Genomic DNA, 13,731 nt, shown 5'->3' on the forward strand with positions numbered 1-13,731 from the left:
AACGAAGATACGATTTTTTTCCTTATGTCTATATCCTTTTCTTGATTTATTTTTATGGCTTTTTAAAACTTTTTATTTTGGGCTTTCCTGGATTTTTAAGAGAAATTCTGAGCTGACGTGAATGGTCTGTATTTCTTGGCTCCAGTGCATGTTTAGAGATTTATAGACTTTGTGTTATTTGATTCTCACAAGAGCCCTATGGCATGGGTCCTAGTTCTATCTTACCATGAGGAAGCTAAAGCTTGCAAAAGTCTAACAATTTGTGTAGGTTGTGTGGCCAGGACTTGAGCCAATCTGTCTGATTCAAGCTATTTACCACAACTGGATCCTGTAGTCAGTCTTCCCATTTTAATCAGGGCTAGTTTTAGGTGAAAGATACTATGAGGTCTAACTAAGGGATTCTGGTTTGGTTTCTCATACAGTAGAAACTACATTGGAAGATGTGCCTTCTACAGAGAAACCCAGAACATTTCCGTTCTTCCCCTTGTGGCATATCACCTCAGAGACCCCACACCTACCTAAGACAACAGTGTTGAAGGAAACCATCTCTTTGTCTTTGCCATCATTGTAGAAGGCCAAGTGCCACAGGCCCACATCCAGGTACTGTACAAACACGGCTTCATTTTGAACGAGGGTCTGTATGCTCCGGCGTTCCCTGGGTGACTCAACCACACTCCACTTCTCCTTCCCATCCAGACGTTCCATGAAGTCATACTAGGGTAAGAAGAGAGAGTGCCATGTGTGAAAGAGGTTAAAGATCTGGTCTCATGACTAGTACCTTCCCCTCCCAGCCCATTAGTTAACTGAGGAATGTTTGAGCACATTTTACTATGAGCTCATCCAGTAAAAGAAGAGTCACAGAAGTTGTAATAATAAGCCACCATTTATTATGCTTATAATCATTGCTAATAATTTTATTTCTATAAGGCTACAATCCCTTTTCTGCAGTTTGAAATCCAAAAAGCTTTAAAGCCCAAACTTGGATCATTCTTTGTGTGTGTGTGTGTGTGTGTGTGTGTGAGAGAGAGAGAGAGAGAGAGAATTGGTCTAATCACTACTAGGTTATATAATATCTAGTATGTGCCAAGTATAACTTTTTTATAATTCTCCAAATTCTGGATTCCAAAAATCATTTGGCTCCCCAAGAATTTCAGATAAGGAAGCATAGACCTATGTTACCGGGTACAACTTACTGATCATTTACCAAGGGAAGGTGGAATAGAAGATTAGTTAAGAATGAGGGTTGTGTTCACTATATTGTATACCTGAAACTAATGTAACATTGTATGGAAAATATATTTTAATTAAAAAAAAAAAAGAATGATGGTTGTGTAGCCAGACTATCTGTGTAGCCAGAATCAGGCATTAGCTTCACCCATCTGTGTCTCAGTTTCCCTATTTACAAAATTGAAAATAATAGTACCTATGTTATAGGTTGTTGTGAAGAATAAGCTAATATTTAGAACAGTGCCTGGAGGAGAGCAAACACAAAATACATGTTAGCTAGCCAGCTATCATCATCATCATCATCATCATCACTGTCATCATTTCATTCAATTCTTGCAAAAATCCTAAAGATAAGTACTATTTGTATCCTATTTTACAGATAAGAAAACTGAGGCTCAGAGAAATCAAACAACTTGTCAAAATCACACAGCCACTAAGTGACCAAGTAAAAATTTAGACTTAGATCTCTCAGATAAACCAGCAATTAAATATTATACTGTTTCAGTGGAAACTGGGCTCATAACTAGAAGGGATCAATGAGAGATAAAGTAGTCAGTGAAGGCTACCAAGATGAGGGGAATGGGGAGCAAATGTAACCCAAGAAAGCCCTGTCCTAGAGAATGGTGAAATACTCTGGTGGGCAAGTTGGAGCCACTGATGATACGTGAGCAGTGACTGATGCAATGGAAGGAATGTTTTGAGGAATTCATTTGCAGGCAGGATACGAAATGTTCTAGAGGGGAGGATGAAAAGAACCAGGTCAGTTGGGAAATTATTGCAGAAATCCAAATATGACGTGACAAGGGTCTTGATTAGGATGGTCAGTGAGAAGAAGAGACAACTTTGGAGGAAAGTTTTTAAGAAAGAAGGGACACTGTTCGACCATGGGCTGGACAGAGAGGATGAAGGAAAAGGAAGAGAGGACACTAATGTCTCTTACTTGACAAGAAAATCGATAAGACCCCTGTAGAAATGGTCTAATCTTGTGAACTCTTCAAAATCACAGCACAGAAAAGTCAGTTGCTCTGTGACTTCCAGAGAACATTCAAAAGTGTAGGTCCCTAGCAGATAAAAACCACCACTGTGGGATTAAGCTTTCTCTCACCCCTTCCCCTCCATAAAAAGGATTTTATAGGTTACAGACATTTACTATAACCTCTTTCATGAAGCTCATAGAATTAAACTTCAGGAATCTATTAATGTGACTTCCCCATCATTAGGATTGCCAGTTTTTCCCAACTGAAACATTATCATTGAAAACAAAAGAGTCTGTAATTCTAAGCACAAAGACTTTACCATCGGACAAACCTGGGTTTGAATTCTGACTGCCTTTTGCTATTGTTTAAAGTTGATCAATCTGCTTTTAGACTCTTCCTGGTTTGCACATTAGGGAATAATGATACTCAACTTTTGGGCATGTTTTAAGGATGACATGACATAATGCTTAGGGCAGCATCTTGAAGGAGTAACAATTTTACTAAGTACCTCATGACTATGAGAAACTTAATGGCAAATTAGAATGATCAGAGAAGTACCTGGTTCCAGTTTTTCCATCTGGGGGCTGGAGATGGTCATTGCTTAGGAAGTGAAAATCTCCCCATCTCGGAGAAAACAAGTATTTGTATTTAGCTTTTCTCTACCCTGTATCCCATTGGTCACACCTGTCTTTATGGGATAAAATAAATGATTTGAGGTGATACAACAAACCAATGCTTCTTTCGGAGACCTCTGTAACCAAAGCATTTGTTCCTTAGCAACCTCGTAAATGTCCAACTACCCAGACCCATGTCTACAAATTGCTGTCAGCCAGAGTAATGAGTGTAACTTCCTTGGTGCTGAGGTGAGAAGAATATACTTCATTTGGGGCCCATGATATCACCCCCATGAGGAAAAGTTTGGGGAAGGTGATTACTTGTGTGGGGGCCATTGCTCACGATTAATTTGGACATTAGTCATCTCTTGCTGAACTGGCTGGCTGGCCGGCCAAGAGCACTGAAATGGGTTAGGACCAGAAGCAGTTCTAGCTGTCCAACCAATCAGATTACTCTGGGAAAAGGTATGTGTCAGAGGAGAGAGAAGGCATCTATTTGGCTGGCTCCTCTGAGTCACTCCAAAGAAGCATGGAGGGCAGTTTTCATTTAAGGAAGAATCTGCAAGCCAGGGGCTGTCAAACAGGGCAGTGGGACATGTGGATGTGATACAATACAATGCCTGATGTGCTTCAATCCTGTACCCTCTATTGTACTTTGCTTTTTTCAAAGCACTCCTCACACTCTACAATCATACAGCTTATTTTTATGTTTATTGTCAGTCTACTCAGGAGAATGTAAACCCCAGGAAGGTGGGAGGGGGAGGGGTTTGCCTGTCTGCTGGAGAGGTTAAGAGGACTTCTGAGCTAGACTACCTAGGGTTAGAATCCTAGCACTGCCACTTACTTGCCATGACACTCACACAAGCTATTTAAATTCTCTGTGCCTCAGTCTCCTTATCTTTAAAATGGGGACTATAATTGTGTCTATATCAGAACATCGTTGTAAGGATTAAGTGAACCAATTCATGTCAAGCGCTTAGAACAGTACTTTGTGCATGGTACACATGCCCCAAGGCTTCAGTTATCATTATCATAGTTCACTGCTCCATCTCACTGATCTCAAGCAGAGTCTGATCAGTAAATATTAAATATCAAATTAATAAAATACTAAATTTGTAAATGAATCCCACTGAAAAGCAACAAAATTGGAATGTATTCAAGGTTTTGTCTCTAATAATAATCACTTGCACTCCCTAATGCACTGTATTGAAAGAAAGAGGACAGGATAGAGTTACAGACAGCACGGCTGAGTTGTGGACCACCTGGCCATGCAGGACATGCATGCAATGGGATGTTGTGGTGGTTGCACATTCCCATAGATCAAGATTTGAGAGTTGACTGTAGGAGGCCATGATGACATCCCGTTCCCAAATGTCAGCGGGGTGTTGTACAATGCCTGCTTTCCTTCTCAGGACTTCCCTTGTTCCTTCTCTTGTCTTCCCTTCCCACTTTGACACTGTTTCTTAGTGCCCACTGTGGTAGTGATTGCTGATCATTGTCTACATTGGGGCTCTCACTCTTTTTCAGCCTTCTTGCTGCCTGGTGGGGAGCACATGGTGGTTTTCCAGTCAATGGTATATAAGCTGTGGGATGAGTTCCACTTCCAGACCCTGCCATAAAACATCCTGTGCAACTTCCTACTTGCTCTCTCTTCACCCCTATCTGCCTCTGGAGGGTGCCAGAGCACCTTTACAGCCCAGGATGGTGGAGCCACATGCCAGGAATGGCCTGGATCTGAGCATGAGCCCTTGGAGGAAGGCTGAAGTCACGACATGAGCAAGCAATAAACACTTATTACACCAAGCCAATGAGTTGTTGAGGCTTCATTGTTACTTCAGCAGAACCTATCTTGATGTCATGCTTCTCTTTGTTCCCTGTTACTCCCCAAGGTCATGGTGGGTTCCCGCATATTTGCCATGGAGTCAAGCCCCAACCTATTTTGTGTGGGGTGTCTGTTTACTCCACTTTGCCCAGGAGTGTCCTAATTGACACTTCTTGTTCCTCCTTTCACTATAGAAAGTGCTCCAGTCTGGAATACATAGTTACCCTACTCACAGGTGAACAGGCACTAAGCAGCATCACAGAGCACCATTTATCGTTCCTGTAACTTTGGGAAGGTTGAAGGCTGGTAGCACAAAGTGGATCAATGCAACCAAATGCAGAGACTGCCTTCTAGGGTGGGGAATGCAGGAGCTCAGTGAGAAGCTGGTTTGCAGGGAGGCCATCTAGTCTAGGAGAGCCTCTGCTCTCTCGGATTCCTAGACTGCAGGCTGGCCAGCTTGCTTGGCAGCCTGGCTGACACTAGAAGGAGGCCATTTTCCAAAGGCACAGGCCCTGGCCAGAGTTTCTTTTTCATGACCCAGCACTGAGGATTGATAACTTAGGCTTGGTACCAGGGACATCTGTCTCCTCTGTTCCAAGACCTCATCACGATCAGTCCTGGATATAGGGATGCTCAGGAGATCATGCTGTGCTTGGTTGACTAAGAGGTTGCTTTATAGCACATTCTATCTAATAGATTTGCAGAAGCCCTGGAAGAGATTAGGAGGCACATGACCAAATCTCGGTAGGGGGTGTACGTGTGCATGGGCTGGCTGTGGGAGGAAGCCTGTCTCCCAAGGCAGCTTGTCTCTCTCGACTTGGCAATAAAGCCACCCAGAGGGTGATAGCACAACAGCCCAAATAAACACCCCCACCACCCCCAAGTTCTCTATTTTTCCTTGGCCTTTGAAAAATAACCTATGTCGGCATTCAACGTGAGGGCTATGCCTTTGAGTCATCAGTCATACCAAAAGTGGCATGAAAATGCAACTTTTACGAGCGCTGGAAAGGCAAAAAAATAAACCACAGCAAATATTTGACTGATCCAATTATAAATCTCCCCTACTTCTTGGCAGAGACCAAGGAGGAATGGTAATTAAGATAACTTAGTGAGTTTGCAGGAGGAGCTGCAGGAGAGAGAAAAGGAGGCAGGACCATCGAGCAGGGCCTGTCACTCTCCCAGAAGGGAGAGCATCCATAGGCAGGGAGTGCCGCCAAGAGATGCTTCTGGAAGCCACACAGATACACACCTGCCAAGGAGGGCAAGGTTAAAGACAGACTCATTGCCCTTCAGGAAGATGTTATTACTGGGTCCAGGACCCTGAGTAGGGGGAAAATAACTTCATTGCCATTTGGAATGTCTGCTTGCTGAGGGTCGATGTGGACGGGAAAAGCAATAAATGTTGACATTTCCCACGGACGGCCTCCCTTGCTCCGTGCTGGCAGCGTCCCTGGCCTCTCAACGTCTGATGTTGATTCTACCTCAGATGGCAGGGCATGCTCAGCAGTTGGTAGGATGGCAGGGAAGCAGCGTGTGTGAGTGAGGGCTGCTTGAAGCCACATTACCACAGGGTCTCTGGTTGCATCCAGGGACGAGTGGTAGCAGTGGGTCACTCACAAGGGCCTGTTCATCTCCTGCCTCCAGCCAGGTCTGTGGCAAAGTGTGCCCGGCTGATTCCTCATTCAAGCTCAGCACAAGTTCTTTTCTCTCCTTCAAAGAGGCTGAGTGCTGAGGGGAGTGTGGAAGGATGACAGCAGCAGGGCCCTGCTCCAGTGGGGGCTGGCTTCCCTTTACGTGGCCCTGCCCGTCTTGGTTAGGATGCCATTGCACTTCCCACTTCCAGTGTCCAAGTCACTGAACCAGATGCCGCTAGGCCCAGATGTATGCACTGCTGGGGCCGCTCGTCCACCCTCTATGAGAAAGAACCCCTAGATTCTGCAGGGACACAGCACCTGGATTTGCTGACCATAACAATGCTCTGTGCAATACTCCACAGGTAAGGATCAAGCAGACTAAAGATAGAGAGGATCCAAGCACAGAGTACGGGAGGGCGCACCTACGTGGGTGGAATCCCTGATTCTTCTATCACATGTCTTCCTGCAGCAGTGGGAAAAGTAACCATCAAAAATAAGATCTATCATCTGGGCACTCGCTATGTGCCAGGCATGATGGCAAGTGCTGACATATGTTATCTCATCTCATCCTCCCAGAAACCTTATTTGTATCCCCACTTCTCAGGAGAGAGTAATGGCTGTGACAGGAGTAAAGTAACACACCCAGTGCCACTGACAGTAGCTGGTGGCCAAGCACAGACCTGAACTTGGATTTGCATGGGTCTTAACAACTACGGGAGGTCACTTCAAGTTTTCCAAGAACTTGGCCTCCAGCATATCTGGTCGTGGGCCTGCTGTGTAATTCTGCTAAAGATGCTGCTGATCAGAGAAGGGACTGGAAGGCAGAGCCCAGCAGTGCTAGGGCCAGACTTGCAAGCAGGTTGAGGACAGGGGATGCCCCACTGGAGTAGATGATAAAGGTAGATAAAGGGTGTCAGAAAAGGTGGGGATGGCTTTGCTGGGTGTTGGCCATCCCTGGTCTATAACCTCCCTTTCCCTACCTCCCAACTTCTTTGTCCCTGTAGTCCAGCCATACTGTTCTCTGTGTCTGGAACATGCCAAACTCATCCCAGACTCAGGGCGCTTGGCAGGAGCTGTTCCCTCTGCCTGGCCTACTCTTCCTCCTGATCTCACACCTGCCTGCTTGTCAGCCCTCTGCCTCAGCACGGCAACTTCAGCTCGGGCGCCCCCAACCCCCATCCCAAATGCCTCTACCACTACTTCTTTCTATCCTCAGCAAAGACGCATCTCTCTTTGAAAAACCACAACTCATTATCTTTTAATTTATAGTCTTCTTGGATACAAGCCTCTGAAGAGTGGGAGACTTGTCTGTTTGACTCACCAGAGCATCCCCAGTGCCTAGAGCAGTGCCTGGCACATGGTTGTTACTCGGTAAAGGTCTTGTGTGATTCAATGACAAACATTTAGTCTCAAAGGAAACGGTGTGGGAGTGAAGTCTATACCAACGCAGTGGAGTTTTGGTGATAGGACCACTGAGAAGATGCAATGTCTGCAGGAAAGGTTTTAGGAAATTTTAGTCAACATTCTGCAGTTTTCTTGTATTTTTATTTGCTAACTGTTCAGATGACACCACAAGGGAACATTTAATGAGGCCAGGCACTGTTCTAAGTGATTCAAATGTACTACCTTATTTGATGCTTACAGTAGCCCTACTGAATACGAATCATTATTCCTCACCTTGCACATGAGGAAACTGAGGCACAGGGAGGTTACTTAACTAGCTCAAGAGTTGGTAAGTGGTGGAGTTTATGTCTACACCCAGGCAGACTGCTCAGAGGGCATTCCCTTAACCCACTGCATTACAGGCTGCTCCATGAAGCAGACAGGCAGCCAGTACCTGGTGTTGGCCAGGCTCGCTCGGCTAGAGGGAGGTCAAAGTGTTATATTCTCTTGTTCCTGGGAAGGAGAAAGTCTGCAATGGGTCAAGGGCAGGAAGGTATGTGGTGACATAATGAGACTCCCAAAGAAGCCCACAGAGCTTCTAGCAGGAGAAGTAGCAGTATAAACAGAAATATATTTGGCACCAACAATGCATTTCATTTTCTGAATCTCATTTCTTTGGCTCAGAGTATCTCTTCCCTCTCACGAGCAGCTATGTTAAGACAAATTGGGGTGCCTATGGTTTAGGGGGTACCAGCCCATGTGTAACGAGATGAAACAATTGTACTAATATCATTGGGGGAAAACAGCCTTTTAACAAACCGCTTAGTGTAGAAAGTAAGAAACCAGGGAACATGGGTGTGGGTAGGACCTTCCTGAAAGGATGAAGGCAGAATCTGCTTGGTTACTGGAAAGAGAGGGAGCTACAGAGAGGTACAGGGAAGGAAGGGTAGAACAGCAAGATGTGGGGGACCCCCTAGGCCACAACACAGCTCCTTCCTGACACTCCCTCCTCACACTCCCAAATCCAAAGGAAAAAGAAAACTAAGGGAAGATGTGACCAAATTTCTTACAGAAACCAGCAAAGAGAGAGAGCACCAGTCCTGGAAGTCAGAGGGCAGGAGAGTGAGGCTCGAGTGATACAAAAGGATTAAACCACCGGGACTCAGGAATCACAGTCAGGCTCATGGGGTGCAGACATACTTAGCCTGGATGTGGCTGGGCAGGGAGCCCTCTGAACATCTGGCTTTACCTGGAACGCCTAAAGTTCCCTAGACTGGGGTTCAGAGAAGAGAAAGATTGGAAGCACAGCTCACAAGCGTGCCTTGCCCAGGCTTTATGTTACAAAGGGAAATGAATGCAAAAATATTGGTGCTTTCAACCAATGCTGAGCACTGACTATGAGCCTAGCCCTGCTCTGGGTACTGGGGGTCCAGCAACAAGTCATGTGGACAAGACTCCTGCCCTCCAAGGGTAGGCACTGCTATGGGTAAATAGAATGCCAGGGGGTGATGAGCTTTGAATAAAAGAAAGAAAGCAAATCAAAGACTTCCCAAATGCTAATCAACAAGTGAATGGACAAATTATAGTTTATCCATATAATTGGAAATCTACTCAACAATAAAAGGAATGAGCCACCGATACCACAACAACATGGTGAATCTTACAGACATGATGCTGAGTAAAAGAGGCCAGACACAAAAGGACACAGGGTTCCCCGTTTATGAAACTCGAGAGAAGACAAACCTCATCTCTAGAAAGCAGATCAGTAGTGGGTTGGGATGAGGTAGGCATGCGGCACAGGAGGCTTTCGAGCAGTGGCAATATTCTACATCATGAGTGTAATGGTGCTGACACAAACACATACAGTTTTTACGTTTTAAGAATCAAACTTAAAGTGTGTGCACTTAGAATGTGTGCATTGAGGGGCGCCTGGGTGGTTCAATCGGTTAAGTGTCCAACTTTGGCTCAGGTCATGGTCTTGCGGTTTGTGAGTTTGAGCCCCGCGTTGGGCTCTGCTGACAGCTCAGAGCCTGGAGCCTGCTTTGGATTCTGTGTCTCGCTCTCTCTCTGCCCCTCCCCTGCTCATGCTCTGTCTCTCTCTGTCTCAAAAATAAACAAAACATTAAAAAATTGTTTTAAATGTGTGCATTGGGTGGCTTGTAAACTATACCTAAATTAAGTTGATGTGAGACAAAGATAGCAGAGTATGTGATAAAGTGTAAAGGAGGATCCAGTTTTAGACTCCCTTGTTAGGAAAGGGCTGAGGGCATGGTGTTTGGGCAGAGACCTGACAAAAGTAAGGAAGGAGCCAAGTTATTACCTTGGGGAGGGACATTCCAGAGAGAGGGAATAACCAATGCAAATGCTCGAGACAGTGAGTTTGGCGTGACAGGGGGAGAGCAGGAGGGCCAGGGTGGTGGGGTGGAGGGAGTAAGGAGGAGATGGCTGGTTAGCCAGCCTGTAGAAGGGTGGTCAGTGACATGCCATCAGACTACTGAGCCCCTACTATGGACAAGCATTGCTGTGAGCACTGCAGACCTAATGGGCAACCTCATAGGGCTGACATTCCGGAACAACTTCAGATTTTCCTTTTAGCAGTGATGGGAGGCCAGTGGGAGATTTGCAGAGACTGAGTGCTCTGACAAATGGTTATGAAAGATGAGACCAGAGCCTTCTTTGTAATAAGAAGCGAGCTTCTTTCCTGGTGTGTTCATCGTGCCTGGTTCCTAGGAGGGCCCTTTGGGCTTGGCAGTGGCTTTGCTGGTTTGCTGGCTGAAGATAAGCAGATTATGGGTTCTGTCAATTCTCCCCGAGTTCCCCCCCCACCCCCCGCACCATATATCAAGCCTAAAATTGTGGTTTTCAAGTTTCAAAGGAGTATGTTTTGAATGTCTCTGAATGGGGGGTGGTGGTATGGGGGGATGAAAAATGAATAAAAATAGATTCGTTACCACTACTAAAGGGTGAGTTAGCACTCTCACAACCACTATGGTGAGCATCTCAGCCAGCCTTCTCCTGTAGCTGTTTCAGAGTGGGATTCCCAAGGGAAACAGGGGTAAACCTTAAACAATGAAGCCTGGGCAAGGCAGGGATAATGCACTCCCTGCTGGGTGACCCTTCCTGTGAATTCTTGGAGGGGTCTTAATGCTAGTGCCCACTAGCCACACAAGGGCAGGGCCAGCTCTGCCTTGTCCATTGCTGCAGCACCTGACACATGGCATAGAGCAGGTACTCAGTTAATGTGGGTGGAATCCAATATTATCACGTGCCTTTGGCAAAAACAGTGGCTCTATCTGAAGGCAGGATCTCCCTGGAAGATTGTTAGCCCTTTCATATGAAATTTTTGAGAATAGGGAGGAACAGTTAAAAATTCTAAGTCCTAATCTCCTATTCTCAAGACCTTCCCTCAGTACATAAGAGTGTGTGTTCCTACTCACAAGGGTGACTCAGAGCTTTGTGATGTGTGGACACTTTTTCCTTTGATTTAACATGTGCTCCTAGCTGGGGCTGTGTACATGGCTGTAAATGTGCAACAACTCAACACGGGGTCACAGCCTCTAAACCTCCAAAGGGGCCATCTTCCTCTGTGGCTCCTGGTCTTGTAAGAGCCAGCACTGAGAAGAAAAGCTATGCCATCGTTGGTGAGTGATGGCTCAAGAACAGCACAGCTTCTAAAATGAGGACAATTGTCATGTGAAGCTTCAACACAGTGCCCATAACAAGAGGTATCTTCACTGCCCTCTGCTTGAAAAGATCTTTCCTCTTTATCTGCTTAACTTGCCTTCTGAGACTCAGCTTGTGGAACATTTCCTCCAGGAAGCTGTCCTAAAATCCCACATAGGTTACAAGTGGTGGACTATTTTTATGATCTTGAACCTCCTTTACCCAACTCTTTAATAAAAATCACAGCTAACATTTGATTAGTTTATTATACAAAGGGCAAGAACAAACTCTGTAAATGATATATGGCAGCAGCTTCAGGAAACATACAAGAGAGTAGTGTTAGCAGGAGTCATGCTATCCACCTCTCCCATCCCACAGAGAGCTGTGCTTAGGCTGGACATGGCTGGAGGCAGTGTGCATTGGGCCCCAGGGGAGGGATCCCAATCCCCTGCCACCTCACATGTTTACAAAATGATTGAGAGGGGACAGAAATCACTCGACTGATGTGGAAGAACCAGATCTTTGCAATCTGGATTAGTAGCTTGAGGAGAACTACAACTCACTGTGTGTGCCCGTGCTGGTTTCTGCCAGAGGCCTCACCATTCTTCCTGTAGAGACTGCTGGTTGCTAAGTTACCTGTGAGTGAGCTGTAAGAGTTGTAGACCAGTCAGATTGATTGATTGATTGATCTCTGCAGGGTGCTTACTATTTGCTAGGCATTATCTCATTTATTCTCACAACCACCTGATGAAGCATAGTCCTCATTTCACAGATGATGAAACTGAATCCAGAGACAGTTGGCCATAAACATTCAGCTACTACATAGCAGAGATAAGATTCCAGGGGCACCTGGGTGGCGCAGTCGGTTAAGCGTCCGACTTCAGCCAGGTCACGATCTCGCGGTCCGTGAGTTCGAGCCCCGCGTCAGGCTCTGGGCTGATGGCTCGGAGCCTGGAGCCTGTTTCCGATTCTGTGTCTCCCTCTCTCTCTGCCCCTCCCCCGTTCATGCTCTGTCTCTCTCTGTCCCAAAAATAAAATAATAAAAACGTGGAAAAAAAAAATTTATAAATAAGATTCCAACCCAGAGCAGGCCAATTCTCAGTTCTTGTTTTCTGCCCCGTCTGTACCTCATGGCCCTCCCTACATGATGCTGCCATTGTTGCTTAACTCATTAGGTCTCCATCTCCTTAATGTCGGGCAAATACCTTTCATCTCTGTATTCCCAACACAGATCACAGACCTTTGGTGAACATTTGTTGAATGCATAGATGAATTGATTTCACACTTTCTTCCCACAAGCTCATGCTCTCTCATCATGCTGCCTTTTGATCCAACCCTGGAGAAGGGTGGAAGGTATTTCTCTGAAGACCAAGTGAGCCACAGTGTAGAGGTCATGTTCAATGAAACTGATGAACATATCAAGGCTATTCCAAGATGCACAAAGCCTCTACCATGAGGCCAGGAAAATGGAGGTTTTAGCTCTCAGTGCCTTGCTGATGTTGAGTTCCTATTTACTGCACATTCTTATCTAATTGTCTTTAGCCTATGGCTTATCAAAAATGTCACATTTGGCTCCTCGCCCTCCCAAGATCAATAGGAGGATCTTCTGGGGGCTGGTTGTGAAAATAAATCAAATATATCTCTGAAGAGAGGGAGTGAACTGGGAACATGTCCAGTCACAAAATGGCTTCCCAAGCACTAAAGAGGAACAGAATCACAGGCACTGGCCAGCTTCTCTCAGGGCATGGTCTCAATCTTTCATCAGGCAGCAGCGTGACCTTGGGCAAGTTACTTCAGCTCTCTGAATCTCCACTCTCGGATCCCTAAGCCAACGATAGTAAAAGCACCTACCTCTGAAGGCCATTAGGAGTCGGGCCAGGCTCATGGTAAGCAATCAATGTCAGCTATTCTCCTGGCTATTATTATTGTTATAAAAGTTTGACATATTGTAAATCCTTTGTGCCAGCAATTCCACTCTTAAGAATTCATCTTAAGGAAATTATTAAAAAAATACATGAACATAAACCTGCAAAGATGTTTACTGTGGTAGGATTATAATGTTGAAAGAGGGAGATTGATTAAAAAAAATTAATCTTTAGAATGGACTACTTTTGAAGCATTTAAAATGAGTTTATGGAAGAATATTTAGATTTAGGAAGATGTTCCCTACCTTTCTTTATGCAAAGAATCAAGGAAAAAACTATGTGTGGTGTAATCCTGTATTTGTAAAAATGTTTGCTATATGTGAACAGAAAACTGTCTGGAAAATATACCAAAAAATGTTAATGTTTTCTATTTTTCCTAGCATCATCATATATTGATTTTATAATGAGAAAAACACAAATAAAGGTTATCTTTTTAAAACATTGAAATTTGTTTTGTTTGTTTGGGGGCTTGTGTTATAGAGGCTT

General features: G+C 45.0%; 1 protein-coding gene across 1 annotated transcript in view; it reads right to left on the reverse strand.

Annotated features, from left to right (window-relative positions):
* TENM2 (teneurin transmembrane protein 2) overlaps window positions 1–13,731 on the reverse strand; it is a gene marked incomplete at its 5' end in the record, with an annotated part of 375,214 nt that overhangs the window by 180,015 nt on the left and 181,468 nt on the right. Inside the window, one exon of the mRNA XM_049648903.1 lies at window positions 499–714. Within this exon, the coding sequence (XP_049504860.1) occupies window positions 499–714 (216 nt within the window). The remainder of the gene's footprint in view (window positions 1–498; window positions 715–13,731) is intronic.

Source organism: Panthera uncia (genome assembly GCF_023721935.1).
Source record: "Panthera uncia isolate 11264 chromosome A1 unlocalized genomic scaffold, Puncia_PCG_1.0 HiC_scaffold_17, whole genome shotgun sequence".
NCBI lineage: Eukaryota > Metazoa > Chordata > Mammalia > Carnivora > Felidae > Panthera > Panthera uncia.